General features: G+C 52.7%; 11 protein-coding genes across 11 annotated transcripts; 4 read left to right on the top strand and 7 right to left on the bottom strand.

The window, feature by feature from the left end:
- Positions 1–89: 89 nt before the first annotated feature.
- Positions 90–1,479, bottom strand: CTAM01_13199 (uncharacterized protein; the record flags this gene model as incomplete). The annotated part of the gene is made up of 4 exons (XM_060529203.1): positions 90–948; positions 1,010–1,137; positions 1,204–1,304; positions 1,377–1,479. The coding sequence occupies 4 exons, from the start codon at positions 1,477–1,479 to the stop codon at positions 90–92; spliced, it is 1,191 nt and encodes a 396-aa protein (XP_060376253.1).
- A 930-nt stretch (positions 1,480–2,409) lies between these two features.
- On the top strand, positions 2,410–3,934 carry CTAM01_13198 (uncharacterized protein; the record flags this gene model as incomplete). Its single annotated transcript, XM_060529202.1, has 2 exons — positions 2,410–2,559; positions 2,630–3,934. The coding sequence occupies 2 exons, from the start codon at positions 2,410–2,412 to the stop codon at positions 3,932–3,934; spliced, it is 1,455 nt and encodes a 484-aa protein (XP_060376252.1).
- A 143-nt stretch (positions 3,935–4,077) lies between these two features.
- On the bottom strand, positions 4,078–4,938 carry CTAM01_13197 (3' exoribonuclease; the record flags this gene model as incomplete). The annotated part of the gene is made up of 2 exons (XM_060529201.1): positions 4,078–4,591; positions 4,652–4,938. The coding sequence occupies 2 exons, from the start codon at positions 4,936–4,938 to the stop codon at positions 4,078–4,080; spliced, it is 801 nt and encodes a 266-aa protein (XP_060376251.1).
- A 958-nt stretch (positions 4,939–5,896) lies between these two features.
- On the bottom strand, positions 5,897–6,826 carry CTAM01_13196 (uncharacterized protein; the record flags this gene model as incomplete). Its single annotated transcript, XM_060529200.1, has 1 exon — positions 5,897–6,826. One exon carries the CDS (start codon positions 6,824–6,826, stop codon positions 5,897–5,899), a length of 930 nt encoding a protein of 309 aa, XP_060376250.1.
- Positions 6,827–8,759: 1,933 nt separating this feature from the next.
- CTAM01_13195 (NLI interacting factor-like phosphatase) lies at positions 8,760–10,456 on the top strand (the record flags this gene model as incomplete). Its single annotated transcript, XM_060529199.1, has 2 exons — positions 8,760–9,791; positions 9,845–10,456. The coding sequence occupies 2 exons, from the start codon at positions 8,760–8,762 to the stop codon at positions 10,454–10,456; spliced, it is 1,644 nt and encodes a 547-aa protein (XP_060376249.1).
- Positions 10,457–11,003: 547 nt separating this feature from the next.
- On the bottom strand, positions 11,004–11,373 carry CTAM01_13194 (uncharacterized protein; the record flags this gene model as incomplete). The annotated part of the gene is made up of 2 exons (XM_060529198.1): positions 11,004–11,082; positions 11,171–11,373. The coding sequence occupies 2 exons, from the start codon at positions 11,371–11,373 to the stop codon at positions 11,004–11,006; spliced, it is 282 nt and encodes a 93-aa protein (XP_060376248.1).
- A 1,397-nt stretch (positions 11,374–12,770) lies between these two features.
- CTAM01_13193 (uncharacterized protein) lies at positions 12,771–14,489 on the bottom strand (the record flags this gene model as incomplete). Its single annotated transcript, XM_060529197.1, has 1 exon — positions 12,771–14,489. The coding sequence occupies one exon, from the start codon at positions 14,487–14,489 to the stop codon at positions 12,771–12,773; it is 1,719 nt and encodes a 572-aa protein (XP_060376247.1).
- An 874-nt stretch (positions 14,490–15,363) lies between these two features.
- Positions 15,364–15,830, bottom strand: CTAM01_13192 (uncharacterized protein; the record flags this gene model as incomplete). The annotated part of the gene is made up of 2 exons (XM_060529196.1): positions 15,364–15,768; positions 15,828–15,830. The coding sequence occupies 2 exons, from the start codon at positions 15,828–15,830 to the stop codon at positions 15,364–15,366; spliced, it is 408 nt and encodes a 135-aa protein (XP_060376246.1).
- Positions 15,831–16,209: 379 nt separating this feature from the next.
- On the top strand, positions 16,210–16,951 carry CTAM01_13191 (uncharacterized protein; the record flags this gene model as incomplete). The annotated part of the gene is made up of 2 exons (XM_060529195.1): positions 16,210–16,702; positions 16,767–16,951. 2 exons carry the CDS (start codon positions 16,210–16,212, stop codon positions 16,949–16,951), a joined length of 678 nt encoding a protein of 225 aa, XP_060376245.1.
- Positions 16,952–17,965: 1,014 nt separating this feature from the next.
- On the top strand, positions 17,966–19,574 carry CTAM01_13190 (proline dehydrogenase; the record flags this gene model as incomplete). Its single annotated transcript, XM_060529194.1, has 2 exons — positions 17,966–18,678; positions 18,746–19,574. 2 exons carry the CDS (start codon positions 17,966–17,968, stop codon positions 19,572–19,574), a joined length of 1,542 nt encoding a protein of 513 aa, XP_060376244.1.
- Positions 19,575–19,762: 188 nt separating this feature from the next.
- CTAM01_13189 (uncharacterized protein) lies at positions 19,763–20,497 on the bottom strand (the record flags this gene model as incomplete). Its single annotated transcript, XM_060529193.1, has 3 exons — positions 19,763–20,068; positions 20,143–20,265; positions 20,336–20,497. The coding sequence occupies 3 exons, from the start codon at positions 20,495–20,497 to the stop codon at positions 19,763–19,765; spliced, it is 591 nt and encodes a 196-aa protein (XP_060376243.1).
- Positions 20,498–23,191: the final 2,694 nt, after the last annotated feature.

The raw sequence follows: 23,191 nt of genomic DNA, 5'->3' as shown, positions 1-23,191 counted from the left end.
AACCACGCAATATGCGATCTTGGACGACCTTGGACGCTCTTTCAATATCCTAAAAATCTAAAGTTAAACTGATGGCGCCGCTAGGGATTCTACTGAGCCCCCAAGGCAGCTAGTGCATTGCGCAGCTCCTTTACTGCCGTCGGCACATCTTCAAAATTGAGCGCAGAAATAGCCCACTTGGCGTGCTTCTGCGCCTTTGGCAAATCCATATCATCCGAAGGTGCACTGCTTGGTGCCCACGAGTTGTGTGAACCGGCAGCCACTGGTGCTCTGGGCTGAGGTACAATCGGCGGTGGCTTGAACTGCTGAGGCGCCGGAGGTGGAGGCGACTTGGTAACACTGGAAGGGGGTATCTGAGGCGGCTGCCACGGCGACGCAGTGTTGGCCGGGCTGAATGATGGGCCGGTCGAGGATGCGGCATAAGGAGAAGGGGCTGACGGCTCGTTTGCCTTGACGGAAGAGTCATTTACGCCGGATTGGCTCAAGGGAGATGGCGGGAACTGTTCGGGAGGGTCAAAGTAGCCCTGAGTCTGTGGTGCCGGCGGGTTGAGGTCGTTTGCCGAAGGCACTGATGGGAGATCGAGCACGCTGGACTGGGCAGGCTCAGGCTCGCTGGGCTCGGTTGTCGGCGCGGACTCTGCCGGTGCCGGTGCCTTTTTGTAAAACTCGGTCTCCGGGTCGTCCTCTACGGACGCAGGCTTTGGGGACGTTAATCCTTGGACATCTGGGTCGTTGGGATCCAGAGCAGGAAGAACATCTTCGGCCGCGGGCTCTTCCTGTTTGGGGTTCGACTCGTTGGGGTCCTTGCCCTCCTTCAAAGCCTTGAGTATCCGAGCAGCGTTCCACTTTGCGTATTTGACCTTCTTGAGCGTTTCTTCGTCTACAGGGCCCCAAATATTGCCCAGGAGGAGGAAGGTTGCAGCGGCATCGAAGGTATCGGCGGTTTGCCTAGGTTCGAAGCACGTTAGGAGGCAAGGAAGGTGGTGCTATCGTAGTGAAAAGGGCGCACCTGGTGACGCGATTCGCGCGCATAACCTTCTCTGCCCTGTCGAGAGTATCTTGTGCGAATTGCTCGACATATGCTTGCCCAACTGTATCGTCGGTGATGGCTTCTTCTTGAGCGTTCTCAGTTTTGGTCTGGCACGGCAACTATTAGTCGCTGACGTACAGCAGCAACGATAACAACATCATCGTCTTGCTAACCTGTTCAAGCCTATCCATAAGGTTTGTCGTGTATGAGAGACTCTCATCGTCGACGTTGTGCAAACCCTTGGCTAGGATTTGGTTGACCACCCAGTATTCGCCTGTGTGTGTGTCTGGTCAGTATCTAGAGCATCCTCCGGCCATGCAGTAGTAATGGAGATGCCCGGACATACACCAGTAGGTCACCACAGGTTTGTGCTGCCGCAGCTGATTTGCGCGATTGATGAATCTCGTGATGTCTGCCTGTCGCAGGCTGTCGGGGATCGGCTCGGCCATGGCTGCGGCGGCGGCGGCGGCTGCAACGAGCAGAAGGAGGAGGGTTCGAAGGGCGCGATGGACAGTATCGGGAAAGGACGCTTTGGATTAGTATCGGGGTCCGGACGAGAGCAAGGGGAAAAACCCTTTTGCTCAGTGACAGCTCACGGGCGCAAAGATGTAGCGGACTTGCGACGAGTGGTGCTGCGCCAAGAGGTAGGAGACATGTATTTCGTATCTTGGAAGCCTTACCGCAGGTGGCAGTATCAGCGGCAACACCACCGTCAACTTTCCCCACACGGCGCACATCACAGCGGGGTGGGAAGGTCACCGGGTACGTACCTGCATCCATCAGGTGGACGACGACCTCAGATTGTGAGGTACTTTTAGGTACGTCCACAGAAGGAAGTACATAAGGTACCTTAGGTACTGTGGCTCGTGGCTGGTGGTGCTCGAATTGTGGCTCAAGCTCAGCAGAGCTAGTGTGGGGTATGTGGCTAGTGCTCAGGCCAGATGCTCCGATTCAATTGACTGGAAATCTCCATGGTTCCATTCCCAGGCCGAATCAAGCCCAAAGGTGAGGGGTTCGCGTCTCACAGTTCCACGCTGGCCTCTTTACGCTGCGAAGAAGCCAACTAAACTTTTATGCTTCCATTTGCTTGCTTTCCCAATTCCATAAATGCAGACAGGGACAGAGCTCACTCACATGGCTGAACCCAGCTCCATGCTCTGACTTTTTATTCCCACACCTTTTCTCTTATCTCCCGGCTCCCTTTCCTCCCTTCCTCTTTGCCTTCTTCTCCTCTCTCTCTACCTTGCCCATCCACGTCTCCATTGTCTCTGGCGTCACATCACTTCCTGCCGTCCGGCGCACTTCCACTCACCTTGCCCACCCCACACTTCACACCTACAACAGATAAGGTGCATTGCTGCTAAACTTTATCCACCACGATGCATCACCCCACTCTCCTTGCAGCTGGCGCTGCCGTTTTGTCGGCTTTGCCCGGCGCCCACGCTGGCATGTATCCAAAGAGCTCTGCTGTGCTCCAAGTTGATGCCAAAAGTTACGACAGCTTGATTGCCAAATCCAACTACACATCGGTAAGAAATTTTTCATGGTGTTGTTTACATCAATCACCTCTTTTTCAACATGCTTACCTGAGCTTGCCAGATTGTCGAGTTCTATGCTCCCTGGTGCGGTCATTGCCAGAACCTCAAGCCCGCCTACGAAAAGGCTGCCAAAAACCTGAATGGTCTGGCCAAGGTTGCTGCCGTCGATTGCGACGAGGATGCCAACAAGCCTCTCTGCGGTCAGATGGGCGTGCAAGGCTTCCCTACCCTCAAGATTGTGAGGCCTGGCAAGAAGCCTGGCAAGCCCGTTGTCGAGGATTACCAGGGGCCCCGTACTGCCACCGGTATTGTTGAGGCTGTCGTCGACAAGATCACCAATCACGTCAAGCGCGTTACTGACAAGGACCTCGACTCTTTCCTCGAGGGTGACAAGCCCAAGGCAATCCTCTTCACTGAGAAGGGCACCACTAGCGCTCTGCTCCGCAGTGTCGCCATCGACTTCCTCGACGCTGTCACAATTGGTCAGGTCCGCAGCAAGGAGGCAAAGGCTGTCGAGAAATTCGGAGTCAAGTCTTTCCCCGCCCTGGTGCTACTGCCCGGTGGAGACAAGGAACCTATTGTCTACGATGGAGAACTAAAGAAGGATGGGCTGGTGTCGTTCATTTCCCAGGTCGCTTCCCCCAACCCCGACCCCGCGCCCAAGGCCGACAAGAAGAAGGCCGACAAGAAGACAGAGAAGAAGCCTGAGAAGAAGAGCAAGCCTGCCTCCGAAAAGTCAAGCACCAGCACTGCCGCCGAGCAGGAGGCTACCCCTAAGCCTGAAGCCGCCACCGAGACCCCGTCAACCGAGCAGGCCGCCCCTGTCCTCAACGTCATTCCTCCATTGCCCATTGCCAACACGCCCGGAAGGCTCCTGTCGGAATGCCTCAACACCAAGTCCCACACCTGCGTCCTGGCCTTCGTGCCCTCCAAGGAGAACGAGAAGGCCGAGAAGGCGCTTACTAGTCTGTCAGAGATCGTCCATAAGCACGGCCAGGCCAAGCGCAAGCTGTTCCCCTTCTTCTCCGTTCCCGACGAAAACCCGGCCGCGGCCACTGTCCTCAAGAGTCTTGGCCTTGCTAGCGAGGTTGAGATTATTGCCGTCAACGCACGCCGGAACTGGTGGAGACACTACGAGGGCGATTTCGAAGCGACGAGCGTCGAGAGCTGGATCGATGCTATTCGTCTTGGTGAGGGAACGAAGAAGCAGCTGCCTGATGGATTGGTAGCTCAGGAGATCGAGCCCGAGTCTTCGGAAAGCAGTGCGACCGCCTCTACCGCAGCCACGGATCCTACTGCCGAAACCGAGACGGACGCGCCTAAGGAGACACCATCTGAAGCCCCCGCGCCCCATGATGAGTTGTAAGCATCCGCTTGTCCTCTGAAATCTGCATGAATGGTTAGCTTGGACCGTGTGTACATTAGTTAGTCAATGTGATGGGAGAAATCTGACCATTGCCAATACCGCTGAGCCACTTCTGTGGTTGATGCTGCCTTCCATGCTTCCACTCATGATTCCATTTCCAAGTCCAACCCGGTGCCTTTCTCTACCGTACCTTCTTGTACCATTTGACGGCCCTTCTCCTTGACCACGCGGTCCATAAACTGTCGCACCTGTTTGCATCCATCTACACCAACAGCAAGCATGCCCTCCAACCGGCTGACCTGGACACGGCTTTCACACACCATTACGGCAACACGGTCCGTGAGGCCCAGCGTTCCCACTGTCATGTACGGCAGCTCCTGCTCTTCCTGGGTGTTGAGATCGAGTAGAGGGTCAGCACCATCATCGGCGGCTGCGTATGTAGAGGTCGAGCCGGCAGTGCAAGCAGCAATGTAGTCGGTCATGGGAATGCCAGCATCGATTAGTGCTAGTGTCGAAGCGTTCAGAAGAGCCGCCAGAAGGGAACCGTCCTGGGACAAAACGTGTAGAGAGATGGTGATGCTGCTGTGGGGGAAGAGATGTGTGTGAAGGTTCGCCGAGACAGCTTTGGCAATGGCAGCCTCGAGTTCTTGTGATCGCCTGCAAAGATTGAACGATTAGCCGAGGCAATACGCACATGCACACACTAGATGCACTTACTTGTCGTTGCGGCCTCGCTTCATACGGTCGACAGAGCTGAAGCCGGCGACGACGAGGTTGACGGTAACGGCAGCTTCCTTGGACTGGCCGCCGGCACCCCCGCGACGCTGGGGTTCAGCAGGTCCTGTAACAACGCACATGACCTTTGTGTGGCCCATCTCGAGGTAGCTCGAGCCATCGGCAGCTTCCTGGGTACGGATTTGGGCGTGCAGGCGTCGGAGCTCGTTCCAGCGGCGGCCATCGACGCGCAGGAGCGCCATGGAGTAAGTGGAGGTATCTAGAGGCATGATTGGGCCACCCGCAATTTTCCTGGATGTATATTTACTCTGAACTCTGTGATCGTAGGTAGAATGACGAACGGAGGGGTTGCGGGCGCAGAAAGTTGTTGACAAAGTGTTGCACAAGGTGGGATGCGAGGCTGTTGCGACTGCGACAGAGGGACAAAACCAAAATTTTGGAAAGCGTCAATCCACCGCCTGCCTTTGGCCACGCTGGGAAAGGTGGGATGGTGGGGCCGGGCGGTCGGTGAGACGGCGTCCGGGTCCCGGTCATCTACGTACAGAGCTCGGGCCTCTGAACCCCTTTGGACCCTGGGCTTCCTATGGCCCGCATTGTCCCTCCCGAGATCGCGGGGAAGCTCTCCCATCTTGGTGGTGGGAAGACCAGAGAGGAGGGAGTTTCGAAACTAAAGAAGTAACATCAGACTCGGCATGGATGTTGCAAGTAAATTCGCCAACGGCCAGCTGCCACCTTTACATCGCACGGCTGACTGTGACTGGTAGGAATTGAAAACGCGGGGTAGCCAGAGTCAATGCCATATTTTCTTCTCGCGCTGGAGGTACACTGCATGACTTCGCGTAGACCTTTGGAGAGCGATTTGATGCGGGAAGTGACATGCAATTACTGCGCCCCGAAATCCTTCGTCGTTATTCACATTTGATGATAATCACATACAAATCTCACTCATTGCGGTCATGGATCGATCATCTAGGTTTGAACCTTGGTAATGCTGGTGACCGGTGTATTCGTTCTCATTCCTCGTTATGCTAATATTACAATCTCGTTGCAGGAGGGATGATGGTGTCGGTTACCTGGAGCAGCACATTGCTCAACCGAAAATTCCATGCCCGCCTTCATGTCCGTGCCATCCAGTCCCGTAAGAAAAGAGCTCAGTATCGTTCGCGAGCTTGCCCAAAGTAAAAGGAAAGTTGATAGTCCACGCCGTTCAATTTCAATAGTCACCATTCAAGCCATGACCAGGACGCCCATATTAGACGTGCTGAACTCGGACGCCGGAGGCACCAGAACCAAGGAGTTGGTCGGCTTAACCTCGTCGTCTTCGGGTCCATCAGTCCATCCTCTCTCAGGGCCCCATCTGATCTTCCGGTTGTTCGCCGATGTCACCTCCAGAAGGGCCCGCATCATCCCCCCCGACTTCTTCACACCAGGCCAGGCGTCGAAATAGACGGTGTCGATCCAGGGCATCTGGTTGAATATCTCCGTCAGGAGAGACTGGCTGAAACCTTCATAAAAGCCATCCGACCGGCGAAAACCGTTAAAGATGCCGTCGCTGGGATCGCATTCGACCAGCACCGTCAAGCGACGGACGTTGACGCACTCGTGGAGGCCCAGAGCTGGCGTCACCACCCATCCTCGCGGCGGTTTACTCCATCCGGGACCAAGGCGAAGCTCCAAGGATGTAATGTACGATCTTGAGCTTGGCTTCATACGAGCCAAGAGCGGCTTCTTACTTTTGAAGTACTTGCCCGGGTGTGTTGGGAAAATGCGGAACGGGCGGCTGCTGTAGAAGTAGTGAGAGACTTCCTGATAGACAGTGCGGCAAGTTCTTTGGATTCCGAGCTTTTTGTGGTAGGTCTTGTAGTTGTCTGGGTCGAGGTCCACGACGCCACCACTTCCTTCAAAATAATAGTCGTAAATCTTGAGGCGAAGTTCTGATGGCAAAGCCATGAACGCAAAAGGCTTAGCCTTCCTCCTGGCTGCTCTTCTCTCGCTCAGAGTAAGAGAGCCGATGCTGTCTCCGAGTGCATCTATTTCAACTTCGGAGGCATACGTCGACGGGTAGGCGGAGCTTAGTGGTGTGGTAAGAGTAGATGCAATCGGTGTCGGGTCGAGTGATGAGCCGGCGGCTCTCGATATCTTGCCGCGGCGAACCATTGTTGCGGTCAGTGGCTCGGGTTGATATTCGTGATGCTACGGTATCTTGGGTTGTTGAATCCTTTCCAGGTATTCAATGTATACTCAAGATGTTGAGGCTTTGGTAATGCGCCAACCGTGTTGGTGGGTAGGAGCGTCGGGAGTGGCGGGGTGGCGGGGCGATTTTTCCCTCAATGAATGGTATCTAGTGGTTATGTGCAGAGATTTCAACAGCTTTGTGTTTAGTTGGTTTGATTGGTGAGGTTGTTGCAGGTCGACAGACAGTCTCGCAGAGCGTAGTGAATCACAGAGGGTGGTCCCATTGTGATCGTTGATGCGAACTTGGGGACCACCCTCTAGAATTCACCACGCGCGACGGCCATGGTGACGATAGAGGGAATTGTGACGGTGCTAGGTTGATTTGGACGGCTTGTGTTGATGTGTCTGTATCTGAGGGATTCGGCCAGGTTAGGTGAGGTTCGAGGGTATTCTTTGAGGGGTGCAACAAGTGGAAAATGCGAAGTGGAAAGAGTTGCGGATGGAAGCACTGGGGGTATGGCGCAGTTATGAGGGGGGGGCAGCACTCAGGATCAGGGTTGGAAATTAGTCTAGTCTAGTCTAGTATGGCCTGGACTAATACTAGGCTAGTCTAGTACGACCTGGACTAATACTAGGCTAGTCTAGTACGTCCTAGACTAATACTATACTAGACTAGTATTAGTATACTAATTAGTATATATTAAAAAAATTATTTATAAACTTATACTTAATAATTAATCATAAATATTAATATATATTAAAATAAAATTATTAAAAGCTTTTTTTATATAGCTTTAAAAGCTTAAATATTATTATTTATATAAAATATTCTTAAAATATTAGTTCTTTATTAAATTTTTTAAGAATTTAAAAATTAAATTATAGATATTTTTTAATTAAATAGTTTTATTTATATTTACTATGAAAATATTTTTTATTATATTTTTTAGAATTTTTTTAGAATTAATCAAGACTAATATTTAAATTTCTAAAAATAGTAATAAAATTACTATAAATAGTATATTTTATACTAATTAGTATACTATTAGTATACTAATACTAGTCTAGTCTAGTACTAGCTATACTAATACTAGTCTAGTATCCCAAAGGGTGGACTAATACTAGACTTACTAGTACTAGACTAGACTAATACTAAATACTAGTAGTATTTTTTCCAACCCTGCTCAGGATGGACGGACACTCGGTGGGTGGTGGTGGATGCAGCTCATGCATGAAGGTCACTGCCGGAGGGGACGAAGGACCTCCATCAGTCGCGCGTCCACCATTCGGACAAGGTTCGCACGTGAGCCCCTTCCCAGAGGACGTGCACCCGGGTTACTAAGCAGATGTGAGCTGTGACCAATCATTGCTGGGGAGAACCAAAGGTGGGACAGCATCTACATCGAGAATGACCTCATTCGAGGTTCCTTATCCGTGCAATGCCTTACCTAAGCGTACAGTTATCGCCGATGGAGATAGCCGGAGAATACTCGGCACCCAGTCGTTACCTTGGTGGATCAACGCTTTTTTGCAGTTTCCTTCTCACCCTGGCCACAGTGGCACCAGCTCCCTGGGGCACCTTCCAGGTTCTGCAGAACAGCCACTTCACAGTGAAGTTCCAGGTCCCAAGCTTCTCAAGGCACCGTGCACCCAACGAGCTGTCATTCGTTCCCCTGGTCAGAAAGTTCCAAGGTGGTCCGGACAGTGTGCTTCCTCATCGAAAATTTCTAGTGCCTTCGTCAGGAATATCGCCAAACCCACTCCACCTCGACCTCACACGCTTGCACCAGCATCTTTTCCCGTCCGCTGGCGCAACACGTACGTCCCCATCATCTATCAACTTTAAGATCAAGACAACGGTCCAGCTTCGAAGCCATCAATACCTAGCCACGTCCACATTGGCCCTTGAAACGCCATGCTGTCAAGGGCAGCTCGCATCGCGCGTCTGCAGCCCACTGCGGCGCAGCTCTACCGCTCTGTCGCAACACCAGCTGCGAGGAGACCCGAGTTCCTAGCTTCATCATGGACTAGGGGTTTTGCGCAGGACAACAAGCCGAAAGGCTCCCCTTCAGATAAGCCGATTGACCAGCAAAAGTCTTCTGAATCGACGCAAGAGGAGACCTCGGCGTCGTCAAGTCCCGAATACAAAGCAGCGTACGAAGAGGCTGCCGAAGCTTCATCCAAGACATCCTCAACACAAACTCCCAAATCCGACGCCGAGAATGCCGCCGATAAGACCGAAGCTCCTGAGCCTGCCGCACCTACCGGCCCACTACCCGACCTCACCCAGGGAATCCCCTCCACCCTAGCATACGAGATGTCTGGTGCGACAAACAAGGCCGCGCTGGCTGCCCTCGCTGAAGAAGAGGCTGTGGCCCAGGGCGGCGGTCGCGGGCGTGGAGAGCTTCCCGACTCGGCATACGTCTCATCAACAGACAGGAAAAGACAGCAGTTTGCGAGCCGCATGTTCCTCGCCTTCGTCGGCTTCGGGGCTGCCGGTGCCGTCTACCTTGGCCGCAACTGGGAAGACAAGGCAGACGAGCTCCGGCACGCCGAGGATGCACCGAACGGATGGGGGTTCGGCGCTTGGTGGAACAGAGTCACCGCCCGTACCGGCGACTTCTTGAACTACTACCAGGAGCCTGCCTTTGAGAAGCTGCTCCCTGATCCCGATCCGTCTTTTGAGCGTCCCTACACCCTGTGTATCAGCTTGGAAGATATGCTCGTTCACAGCGAGTGGACGCGCGAGCACGGTTGGAGAGTGGCCAAGCGCCCCGGCGTTGACTATTTCCTGCGTTACCTGAGCCAGTACTACGAGTTGGTTCTCTTTACCAGCGTTCCTTTCGCCATTGGCGAGCCGCTTGTTCGCAAACTTGACCCCTACCGCTTCATCATGTGGCCCCTCTACCGCGAGGCGACCAAGTACAAGGATGGTGAAGTCGTCAAGGTTCGTAGAATGCCCCTCAACTATTCTGTGTACTACCTCTAACCCGGATGCAGGATCTGTCTTACCTCAATCGCGACCTGTCCAAGGTGATCATTATCGACAGCAGCGACAAGCACGTCCAGAACCAGCCAGAGAACGCCATTGTTCTTCCCAAGTGGAAGGGCGAGTCCAAGGACAAGGAGCTTGTCAGCCTGATTCCCTTTCTCGAGTACATCCACACCATGCAGTACGGCGATGTTCGCAAGGTCCTCAAGTCATTCGAGGGCAAGCACATTCCTACCGAGTTTGCTCGCCGCGAGGCGATTGCACGTGCCGAGTTCAACAAGCAGGTGGAAGCCAAGAAGAAGAAGGCGCCTTCAGGCATGGGCTTGCTGGGTGGCATGCTCGGCCTCAAGCCCTCTAACATGGCCTTGATGGTTTCCCCCGATGGTGAACAGAACCCCCACGAGGCTCTCGCCCAGGGTAAGATGCTCCAGGATATCGCCCGTGAGCGCGGCCAGCGCAACTACGAGATGCTCGAGAAGGAGATTCGCGAAAACGGTGAAAAGTGGCTCAAGGAGGAAGCTGCCATGCAGGAGAAGGCCCAGCAGGAAGCCATGCAGAGCATGATGGGCTCCTTCGGCGGATGGTTCGTTAAGGGCGACGACGCCAGCAAGAAGCAGTAAAGAGGGGGCTGCCACGCACAACCAAAATCCCTTGGCTAATCAGCACATCTTGTGCTTTCCACAAAGACCCACTTCTTCTCTCTTCTTACCAAAACTATTTGTATTTGTATTATCAGGCAAGCTTGGGCGGCGAAGAGGCGTCCCAACTTGCGTATAGACTTGACGACGTAGGTCTGCATATGTACGAATCTCTGTATACTACTACAATGCCAGAACACCTCTATGAGGGAATGGCTCAATCAAAGTTGGCGTACCGTTGTGCGATGTAAAGCCAAGCTGTAATCGAGTGGCGCAGTTAGATCACCGTATAACCTAGGGGTTGACTCATTCCATTGCCAGATTCTGTAGTTGATATCTATTGTTCATTACTATAAGCCTATGGGTTTCCAGCCCATTGTCCGTCCCTCATCATCAATCATCGTAGGCCGTGCTACTATTCTCCATCATCACGTACCTCCAGTGGGCGGTATCCTAATTCAGCCTTCCAAATATCCTCCATTGATCGAAACTCAGCTAGCTACCAAGACTTCCGTGAGGCTGAGAATGCTTAAGCTGGGTGAGGGTTCTTCTTCATCCCTACTCTCGCACACTGCTCGCAGTTGGGGTTTGTGATGCATTGGAAGAATCTGCCAATGGTTAGTCTATTGGCAATGACTCGATCGCAACACTCTTTTGTGAACTTTGAAATTGCAAAGTGATTAGGATCCCACGTACCCGTCTCTGTCTTTCCCTTTCAAGTCGTCGCAGCGGCAGGCCAACTGACAGTAGTGCCATAATGGGTTGAATGGCGGTGTCTTTCCTGCCTCGATGAGAGGGTCTGCTTCGGCAAGGGAGCTGGTGTCTGGCTTTTGTGTGGTTGGCGCGGCCAGACCGTGTGCCGTGAAGAGGGTGAAAAGTGTAACTTGGAAGAAGCGCATGTTGTTACGGTATCGAGAACCAGTCTATAAGCCTTGTTTCCAGAAGTGGTGTTGAACGGTAAATATAGAGCAGAGCGCCAAACGTTGCGGTTGCGAAGACTCGAGGTTATATTGCAATGTTGGCTGATGTCGATGCTTTTAATTCATGTCCTCAACCTCGCCGTTGCCCTGGATTATATTCCCGTAACGCCTTGAAAAAAATTGTCTTCTTTTCCAGGCTTTGATATCCAAGCCATGAACCAGTATCACCGCAAGATCATCTGCATCAATGTTTGCGGTTCACTCAGCATGAGGCTGCACGAGGAAGTACAGGCTGGCACAGCAACATTGCTATCAGGGTGACAATGCTTCCTGGTCTGGTGACGATTTCTGTGTTTCTCGATATCCCCGAGATACTTCACGGCTTTTGAAAGACCAGCTCAATATTGGGTATTCTGGGATCGAAAAGGTCCGAAAGAGCTCATATGACCAAAGAATGAATGCCTGGATTCCTGTCGAGTGTCGTGCAAAAGGTCGTACCAGTATAACCTCGATGGATGGCGAAACAGCAACAGGGCAACACTTATAGAATCCATCATGAGATCTTTCGCCTTGTTCTCCCCGGTAAGCAGGGCAACCGGCGTCCAGCAAGGGAGGCCGGTAGGCATACGAGGGAATTGGACAAAAGAAGTGCGACAAAAACGGCCTTCCAGTGCTGTCATAGAATCGGACTTGCGTCCATGGCACTTGTACGACGTGAGAAGGTCGCGTTTTCGTGGAGTGGAAGCTACTTGACCCAGTCCAGCTGGTATCGTCTGGAACGTATCGACATTACGTCCCCGAATGAATTGATGGATGCATTGCACACCCTCAGATGTAGTAACGTAATCATAAATCGCACAGAAGTTGTACGAGACCACATGGCGGTGAGACATCTCGCAGTAGATCAGGTACGCAGCGCAATCTGGCAGCTCTGCGCAGGGTCGTCCCCCATAGTTCAGCGTTGGCAAGCGGCAGAGAACACAGCTTGATCTATTCTAATCTCGCAAGCTGGACGTGTGAGCTGAACGCCTAACCCATTGCCTCACCGCGGAGCTGTCCGGACGTGTTGGCTTGGGGGATGTGTCGTGGAACTTAGGGTAAGGGGCAGCTGCTCGGTCCTTCGCGACTGATGAAAGATATCCGTAACAGCTCGGGTGTACAAGCCCAAGGTTCTATCACCGACAGCGCTGTCCTTATACTTGTGCATCATAAAGGCGATGGATGGACACTGTTGCCATCGTAACGAAAAAGGTCAGACATAATATCACAGCATGCCGGATGGAAATTGCAAGAACGATGCGAGTAATGCTACAAAATGAGATTGTACACTAGAAATGAGACAAGGCTTTTCCTGGCCGGGTATTTGAGCAACATTATTATGAATTGGCCTCCCCGTTTTGAACCATCTTCTTTTCCTCCGGGATTGGTGCTGGTGCAGGTGCAGCAACGCAGGCACTGCTTGTCGCTGTCACGACTAAAACGCCGTACGCAACAAGTGCTACGACTGCAATGAGGTCGATGATGTGGACGAACCACCAAAAGTGCTGGGTGCCCAAGGCACAAGTTGCATATTCAAATTGCCAGGTCCACGTGGTCTCGTCAAACCAGGCGCTGAGTAGACCTGCGTTGCCGCCAAAGTCGCCCATCATGCTCCTAACCGTGATCTCCCTCAGCCCCGGAGCACCAGCTGCGCCGACTGCGCCGCGGCTCTTTGCGGTCGGCCAGGTTTCGACCTCCCATGACCGATCTTGTTGGTCTGGTTTCGTCTGGTTGACGTAGTGGTACGTGTCACAGCCCTCGTGATCGTGGCCGTTCAAGATGACGCCGCGGCGACCTTTGCCGTTGCCGGGCGCCTCCGTGTTACCGCTCATGCCAAAGATGCCCTCGAGGAAGCCCTTGCTCGCGTCAGCCGAGAGCAGGTTCTGCTCCTTGACTCCGCCACCGTCGTGGTCGCCGTGAAAGTCGAAAAAGGGCGCGTCGACGCAAACACCTTCAGGCTTGTACAACGGGATGTGAGTCAGTACAACGGTGAAATGGCCGCTGTATTCTACCGCTGCCGAAGTCTCAATGACTGCGTTGATGAAGGCATATGTGTCGTCTTGGAGGGACGTGTCTTTGGCCGGAGTATCCAAATTCATGTCGTTCAGGACAATGACGCGAATCTCTGGGGCCAGGCGATCGGACTCGGGATTTTGCTCGTCGTCCACAATGGTGGCGTTGAGTTTCGGGTCTTGGATGGGGAGCTCGAAGCGTAGCTCATAGTTTGCCTTGCCAAAGAGGCGCTCGAACCGGCCGAAGCGGTCTTGATTGATATCGCCGGCGTAACCAATGTCGTGGTTGCCGGCCACGTTGATGACACGGCGCGGCCACACAGCAGAGGGCTCACCAGAGACGGAAAGGTAGTCAGTGAGGTCATACTCCATGGCCGGGAACACTGCAGCTTCGTCTGGAACCCTCTCGGCCCCTCGCACCACGCGATCCCAATACCGACGGCCGCGGCGCCGGAACTCTTCAATGCCAATCCACTGGCTGCCCAAGAGGTCCCCGAGCACGGTAACGTGGGTAGGGCGAGTCCACCAGTGTACCGTTCGGAAGATATGTGCCAGGTAAAAGTCGTTGCCAAAGAGGTCTATCCGCTTGCGAATGGACTCGAGCTCGTCAAAGACGTCCTCCCAGAAGATATCGACAATGTCGTGCAGAGAGTGACGAATGCGCTGGCGCAGCGAGTGACTCGATCCAAAGGTCACATGGGACCATAGACTCCTCGCGTGAGGGAAGATTGGGCCATCGTGTTTTCGAATGGACGTGTCGCCCTCGAGCTGGGGGTCACCAAGCGCAAGAAGGCGGAAAGGCGCGGGGCGAGCTTCGCTTGATCGTAGGGGGATTGGTAGAGGAATATGTTGTCGCGCGGCTTCGAGAAAAGCAGCGGCGCTGCTGTCGGCGACATGGCTCGGACTCGTCGATGCGCTGCCGGTTGGAGCGACAGGGAATGCGCATCCCAAGAAGACGGGATAGAGATAAAGCCAAAAGGTCGAGATTACCGCCAGCGGCAGCAGGAGGCGGAGGCCATGGCGGAGGAGGGCCACTAGGGACATGTAGACGGCAGCATGAAGCAGAAGTCAATGACTCTGCAGCTGTGTTTGGTGTCGAGCCTCCTTGTTGTGAAAAGAGGGATATGAAGCCGAGAGAAAAGATTAGTCTAGTCGTATGAATAATTACAGTCGAGATGGAAAGGGAAGAAAAATAATCACAATAATAATACGGAGTAGTTCCTCCTGTTTCGTCCAGCTTTCCGTCGCAATTTGCGTTCGGGCGTGACATGGGACGGAACATGTGTGGAAAAGGGGTCCAAATGGATACCTAGCTACAGCGACAGCAACCCTGACCAGGGCGCCAGGCACTGTGCCTAGGCACTTGGGGTGCCCCTGTACTCCGTAGTGGAGACCATTTCACCTGCTGTAAAGTAGCCGGGTCCAGGCCACCGACGTCATTTGTTCCAGGCACTGTCCTAATCGTAAGGTAATTTCTTGCCTCGATGCAATGCGCAATGAATGCATCTTCCTACCAATTGCGGTTCAATTTCACATGCTCTTTGCATTAAACGAAGCCACAAGAAGCCTTTAGACTGTGATGTACCAATGAGTCCCGAATTCTAAGGGCCAGATGTGCTTACGCAAAGGTCCCCAGTCGTGGCAGTCATGACGAACTGTCTTAGGTAGCCTGCTAACTTAAAAACAAGCTTGTTTCGATGCCCAGAACTTTTTGGATCTTCGCTTTACTATCTATGAGTGTGAATTAGCCAAGGCGGTATCTTTCATTGCCTGGTATTCATGCATCTGTGCAGACAGATGTTGTTGTGTGTCTGTGAAAGGCCACTCCTTTCAAGTTTGACGCACATGATTCATAATTCTGCGACCCCATCGCCCAACGCCATGCGTGTATCGTTTTTGAAATCCCAAGTGTTATCCATCATGCGTCCGACCCCATGCCCTCTTCATCCTCCATCTCATCATCCAGGGTCGGGATATCGACCAAGAACTCAGGCTCATCTGTATCAAACGAGAATGCGACAATGCAATTATCTTTGAAGCCCTTGCCAACTGGCGTATCGCTGTCAGAAACCTTGATATTCTTCCATCCTTGAGTCAAATCGGTGGCATTGACTGGCAGGGCATAAGCCAGTTGTACGTCGCCTTCAGGAACGGCGGTTGTCTCGGGGGAAGTGTGGTTGATTGTAAGGCCATCGGGGAAGCGATCGCGGAGCACCTCGAGCAGCGATGTGGTTACTTCGGAGAATTGCTGTTGGCCGTCGACAAACATCAAGATGGTGTGGGCACCGTACTTGAAGCGTACCGAGAAGAAGGTCTCGTCGATCTGCTGATCAAGAGTGTTAGTACGATAAGGTTTGGAAAGGCAGCGACCTATTTTCATACCATCTTTGCGAGGTGTACCTGTTCTACCTTATGGAGATTGAATGCAAGGTGTTGGAGGCGACAGTGGGACGTCGCAAACCAAGATGTTGGTTGGGGATCGTCGGTGGGTGAAGAACTATGGTAAAGGTACCTTACTTTCTCTCAGGTGGCAGCTGTCAGGTAAGCAGCGGGGAAGTCGCGACCGACAGAGCTCGGGACCGCGGGGCACTTTCTCCAATGCGAAATCACATGACTTCGTGTTGTATGGAGAGATGGCCCAAGCTCCCAGGAGCTGACGGATCACGGACTTCTGCACCTGAGGTGAGCACATTGGCCGTGCATCCCGGTATTCGTCACCAAAGTCTTCAATTGCCAACAGCCACAAGTTGTCCGCTCTTCCAAGATGCCTGAATATGCCAATGAAAACCACAAAACACAACTCGGAACCGATTATCCTCCCAGTATCGATCCCACCATGGCCGAACGACCGCAGATGACGTTGGCCGAGAGCCTCAGTTTCGGCCAGAAGCCTTCCGAGGCACGCCTCTCCATCCCGACACCAGCACGAATCCCGCTCGCAGGGCTTATTGGATTTGGTATCGGAACTACTCTGGGTCTCGCCCATGGAGGTCGCATAGCTCAGCTGCGCTTCCGTGCTGAGCACGCGCACAAGATGCCAACAACGACGACCGGATGGTATCTCTACCACAAGAGCAAGAACTACCACACCATGTACGGCGGCCTCAGGGAAGGCTTGACCATGGGAGCCAGACTTAGTTTCTGGACCCTCATGGCCTTTGGCTTGGAGAGCACCATCGACCGGTATCGAGGCCAGAGCGATCTCATCAGTACCGTCTCCGCCAGTTTGACCGTGGCCGGTACTTTCAGTCTGTGGAGTAGGTCAACTCCGTCCCATGCAGGCGCATGTATGCGCGTACTAATGGTTCTTGTTCACTCTAGATCGCTTCTCTCTTCCAACGGCAGCTCGCACAGCAAGATATGGCCTCCTCTTTGGACTGGTATACGGTGGATTACAGGACGCTGTTGGTCTTGCTCGGGGCCGTCCCATTGGCTATGTGGAATCTCTACGCAGGCGGTTTGGATCTGGCAAGACACCGAAGGCCGATCAGCCTCAGAGTGGTTGATTCGAGGCTCTCCACCGGGAAAGCGGACCTCATTGCCAAAAAAAAAAAAAAAAAAAAAACCATCCTTCAGGTGCTGTGTAACCACGTCTTGTTGGTTGCGCTGAGGATCGCCGAGCCGAGCCAAGCCTGCGTGAAGCAGAAAGCCCCGAAGCTGGCGCGTGACCTCTGCATTGCGAAGGAGAAGGAATCCGCATGCTATTGCGCCGCCCGATTCAATATGGCCTAGCTGGCCCTATGCCGCGCGAAACTGAGACAGTGTACCACAGGACATCGCCGCAGTACCCTACGCCTGCCCAAGTACCAAGATGGCCGGCCATCTAGTTGACTGCAGATGGAAGGTCACAATCACTAGAATGTTCGAGTCGCAGAATATCCTGGTCGCATCGAAACCATCTTGATGGAACCCAATCGCACCGCCATCACAGGTCAAGGCCATTCGCCAATGGGAGGCTTCGCAAATTGCTCTGCATCATCGCCAGGGTCCGTCCAAACGCTCCGCCTCCGCTTCCGGCTACAGTCGGCTATCTCTCTGAGGCACAAGACCTCCACGTGACGGGTCTGTGAAAAGAGATAAGGGGGGCCTTGGTTCAACTTCACCAAAGCCATCGTTGGCTATTTGACCGGCCTCGGCGCACAGCAATACCTCATCTTCTTGGCCATTGACACTGGCCTACCTGAGATTACGGTACAGTCCGTGAGACGGCCTTGGGACTGACTGTCTGTGGGTTCGGGCGTCTTGCAAAGACTGCTAGATAAAGGCTATGTCATGTGTAGGGTCGTCGAATACATTACCTACCTACCTTGTAGTACCCTCTCGCGCCGATATTGCATGTCACTAAGTAAATAACTATCCATCAATCAAGCCTACCTTAGAAATAGGCAACCACCCCTCTGCCCTACTCCGCTACCAAGCTTTGTTTCCTCAACTCGCATTGATCATTGCATTTTCCAAGGCATCCTAAGCCTCAGCTTCTACAAAGGGCGCGTTTACCTTGCGCTCCTTGAGCCGCGGACATGTTTGCACCTACTCAACAATACAGCATTGCTCTTAGGAGAAGACCATTGTATGCCGCCTTCCTATCGTCTGCCTCGCGCGCTGGATTTCGGCAACATGGCAGCTTCCCTCTCATGAGTACATTGGAAAGATCCATCCATCTGTCTACGAGGCGGCCTTTGTTGAATAATCAGCTCTTAGACGCAGACACGACACCTACACACCTGGCACTCGAACGTAAGACACCATCATCGACAATAATATCCTCATCACCACCATCAATGGGCCCACCAAAACCCTTATCCATCCTTCCACTGAACGTCATCGTCCGCTCCCTACTGACATCAACAATATCCTCCTCGCCTATCCTTCTTCCGCCCTCGCTATGGCTAATGTCCGTCCTTGCACACGCTACCAATCCACTGCTCAACCCAGACAAGAACCCGCTCCTGCGTTTCTTCCTAAAGAAAACAGTTTACGCACAGTTCTGCGCCGGAGAAACTCCAGCCGAAGTTGGTCGAACCATCAAGGGTCTCAAAGATATAGGGTTCTCGGGTATCATACTGGGATACGCAAAGGAGGTTGCCTTGACCAACGCTCAGAAAAAGGAATTGGGTGCTTGTAGCCAAGGCAAGATTGCGGAAGAGTGCATCCGCAATGAGATTATTCCTTGGGCCACAGGTACCCTGAAGACAGTACAGCTGGCAGAACCAGGAGACTTTGTTGCTCTCAAGTAGGAACCATTCATTCCATTTTTCCATCTTGATCCTTCAAACCACGCCTACTGACTGTTCTGGCAGATTTACTGGTGCCGGTCGTCAAGCACTAGATTCTCTCGCAGAACGTTTGCCACGTTCTGCCGCCCTGACCGACGCCATCAACTCCGTCTGCTCTCTCGCTTCCGAGCGTGGTGTTCGCCTCTTGTTCGACGCTGAGCAGGCCTCTCTGCAGCCTGTTATCGACGATTGGACCATGGAGTACATGCGAAAGTACAATACCGCCCCAAGGCAAGCACTTGTCTACGGGACGTATCAGGCGTACCTAAAGTCTACCCCAGAGACGCTCTCAAGACATCTTCGAGTCGCAAGAGAAGAAGGCTTCACCTTGGGCGTAAAGCTTGTGCGCGGTGCATACATTGGAACCGACCCGAGACACGTCATCCACGAAACGAAAGAAGGCACGGATGCCTCCTACGATAGCATTGCCGAAAGTCTCCTCAAGAAACAATGGGGAAATGTTTTGCAGGGTGATCTCCGAATGCCATCAATCAGCTTGATCATTGCTTCCCACAATGCTGAGTCCGTCAGGCGCGCTCGAAAAATTTGTATCGATGGGGAAGCTTGTACTGAGGTAGTCTTTGCACAATTGCAAGGCATGGCGGACGAAGTTAGCTGCGAGCTAGTCTGTCCGACAGGTTCGGGCAATATGCGGGAGCGGAAGAGAGCAGAGTCCCAGGCCATCGAAGCGTACAAGTATCTCGTTTGGGGGTCGACTGGAGAATGCATGAAGTATCTCTTAAGAAGAGCGCATGAAAATCGGGATGCGGTACAGCGAACACGAAGTGGACGCAATGCGATGTTCAGTGAATTGGTGAGGAGAATGAAGAGTAGTATGGGGGTATCCGTCTAAACTTGCGCGCATTTTTTGGAATTCGAAATCATCCGGGCTGCGAGGAGTTGGATCCTAGGTACTGGGTTAGATATCCCTCGAGAACTAGAGCATAGCAATTACGATTATATGACTTACGACAAATCCATTCAAAGAACAGAGGTGGATGACCTGTACGTTCCACGCATGCGCCGGCGTAGTTTGGCAGCTTATGCCGTGCGCAATGCCATTGCACCCAGAACCAGAGTCTCCAGCTGTTCTCTGCGCTCCGCTTCGTCCTTGATGGCGTCGAGCCATGCGAGACCGTTCAACTTATAGTACTTGCGCACCTTGGCCCAATCTGTCGATGTCGCAATGGATTCGTCCGTAAACGGGGTCGGGGTACCCTGGAAGTTATCCTTGAGATGTTGCTCCACGTCTTGGGCAGAGGGCGGGCCGCTCGGGGAGGTGATTTTGACGACGATCACGTCCTTGGTCGACGGGCTGATACCACAGCGACGGTAGGCTTCTGCAATCTAATTACCAGTTAGTCCCTGAACCCCAAAGTACCTGGAACCCAATTCTTGAAATGCAAGACAAGTCACCGTACATTGTTGGCAGAGCTGAGGGACGCGACGAGTTCGGAATGGACGTTTGGGGTCTTGAGGCTGCCGTCAACCTTTGCGGTCACGGCCTTGAAGGCTGCAGCCAGGATATGGGTTCGGGAGACGGCCTGTTGAAGTTTGTGATTAGCAGTCATTTCCGGCGCCTACTGCTTAGTGCAGATGGGCTGTGTGCCATACCACGGAGGCATCGATCAATGCATACTCAAAGTCTGCGTTGCGGTCGAGGAGCTGTTGGTGCAAAAACGCAGCATTCTCGATCTCCTTGAAGAAAGCGACGTGAACGACGTGATCGGCAGGCACGTGATCGATGGGTATGGTTTCAATGATGGAGGACGACATGTTAGCTGCTAAGGTAGATGGAGACACAAGAATGTCAAGAATGAGATGGGAAGATGGATGAGAACGGAGCTGTGAGTGCCGGGTTTGGGAAGCTGAAGTGTGGTCTAGTCGAAAAGTATCGCGGGGTAAAACTTGGGAAGACTGAATTTCGGTTGAAGTTTGTTATCGAGCGCACGATAAACTTGGAGGGGCACGGCGCAATGGCGGGGTTCCCTGCCATGACATGAGGCGACCACGTCAGAATTACGGGCAGACAGCGCCTAAGCCGGGCCCACCTGCCCTACCTACCTATTGCTGAGGTGTTTGCTGCAATTCAGGGCACTGCATTCTCACGATCCACGGCCTTCCTCCTCATCCGATCATCCACTTACTCTCTCTCTCTCCCTCTCCCTCTCTCACTCATGCCATGACTTGCTCATTCAAAACCAGATACTCATTGAGACACTCATTCAGTGAGTTGTCCCTTAACCAACCCTTGCCCGGATATGTTTTTCATTCCTCCGTCAAATTGCATCTTCCCACCCCGCTTCGGCACTAGCTGCATTGCACGTGTAAGAGACTAACACGATCTCCCTCGAGGCTAAGAACCTTATTGAAGCCCTGCTAGGTACCTCTTGTTCTGTAGATATTAAGTTGTAGTCTGTTGATTTTTTCATTATTCGATGCGGTAAAAATCCCCACGTCCTAGCAGCCTTATAAGTTAGAGTTTCCGCCCTAGTACGTCACCTAAGGTCTAGCATTTGCGCTTCTTTCATTCTCGGATCCCGGTTGAGGTCTACTTTACTGGAAAACTTGGACTTCAAATTATCAACTTACTCGGTATATAATTTCGCCTTCGTTGTTCTTGTCAGGCCCCAAGCAAAAGCGCACCAATGGGTACTTTATTTTCCAGCCATCACTGGTGTGCCTTGGAGGCCGGCCGAAAGGGGCTCCGAATAGTTGTATCCGTTCGAGATCCAATCAGAGCTAAACAATTGACACGAATCTATCCATTCGATTTGAACGGGGTGGAATCTGAGTCGCTTTGCATTGGTGAGCCACGCGCGAATTCCAGACACGTTCTGGATCGAGCAGTTTTGGCATATGATGAAGCAGAAATGTGTCACTTGGACAACATTCTCATCTTCGACCCAACTTGTCGTCCGTCCATGGACAAAGATGTGTTTGCAACAGGCATGTCAGTTGGCCCAACTCTTCGGACGCATCGACCTCTGGCATGGACCTCATCGTCCTCGGCAGCCCTGCTGTGACGCGGCACTCACGGGCTAGGTGAAGACGTGTTTCCGATGTTGGTTTTCTGCTCGTCTCCGCGATTCAGCCTTCAATAGCAGGTTAATGATGGCGATGTGTACGCGCCATGTAAACGGTGACATCTGAGGTTGGGCGAGACTTTCATAACCATAGACGTCTGGTAGTTCTGTTCAAAGCCATCATCGAAGAGGGATAGCTAACAAGGCTTGGCATTTCGTCTCTGGGCTGTATGTGCATGCTTTCATGAAGAGAGTGACGGCAGCCGACTTACTCGAAGAAGAAATGTTGACTCGGTTCCATGTTCTCGGATTGACTTGCCGTAGGGCGTCTCGCTCATTAAGGCGTCTCATGTGGAACAAAGCAGACGTTGCCCGAATCCGGGGCGGCACAGGTAGTTGGTTACATCTTCCAGCCATGCCCGCGTGCCTTGTACCGTTACTTGACTCCGATGACTTCCCTCGGCGGCGTTGCCGCGTACCTAGTCTACGGACGAGGAAAGACTTGCCGCAAGCTGAGCATGGTTGAGTGATACTTGGGCCGATACCTACGTTCGCAGCAAGAACACAAAGGAGGCTCGTAGGCTCCCTTTGAAGGACCCGGTCACGACAAGCCAGACTACGCTTGAAAGTCTAGTGAGACATGGGCAGGGCATCATGGGGGAGGGACAACGAGGCAGGCAGATGGGACCATGAACACATGGGTCTGTCGACCGTAAAGGAGGGTCGGTTGCAATCGTGTCAAGCTGGTGGTAGGACAACAACGGACAGGCTGAGTCTGGACGGATAGTTTTGAGGGCTAGACTTTGAAATGTAATACATTCGTACTCATTTTAGTATTAGTTTACGGCCTTGGCCCTGGCACTAGAACCTTGGAACACTGGGATCTCTCGTTCCCGTCCATTGTCGGCCGACGCCACGATGCGCCACTTCATCGCTCATCGAATCTCATCGACTCGATTTTCGTTGGACCCAATCTTGAACCCAAACGAACCTGAGTTCGTATGCTTGGCTTGGCATGCTGAGAGATGCGCATCTTTCTTCCTCGTCTGCCTGTTTCACTCACCAGAAATCTCCTGAGGGCTCGGCGTTGAAAGTCGAATAGTCCGGCATCTCCTATTTCCCATCTCATCACGAACCATACCGCTCTTACTCATTCCTTACATACAACGAGTGCTTGGTACCTGGATCATTGTATTGCAAGCCCTTGGCCCGAGAAAGACTTACTTACATCTTGCTGTTGAACTTTAGGAGGATTCAGCACTACCTACCGCTCGTCCAATCTTACCAAGTCTCACTCCAGCCAGTGTCCAGACTCCACACCTCTCACTCCTCTTACTTTCAAGTCTGAGCTACTGGAATGCGTTATCAGCCAGCCTGATTGGGAGTTTAGGTCTCATCAGTAGATCTAGAGCACTGCGCGTGTCAAGCGTCAAGCTAATCAAGT

Source organism: Colletotrichum tamarilloi (genome assembly GCF_030869305.1).
Source record: "Colletotrichum tamarilloi strain Tom-12 chromosome Unknown Scaffold_90.1, whole genome shotgun sequence".
NCBI lineage: Eukaryota > Fungi > Ascomycota > Sordariomycetes > Glomerellales > Glomerellaceae > Colletotrichum > Colletotrichum tamarilloi.
This window is presented reverse-complemented; position numbering and strand designations above follow the sequence as displayed.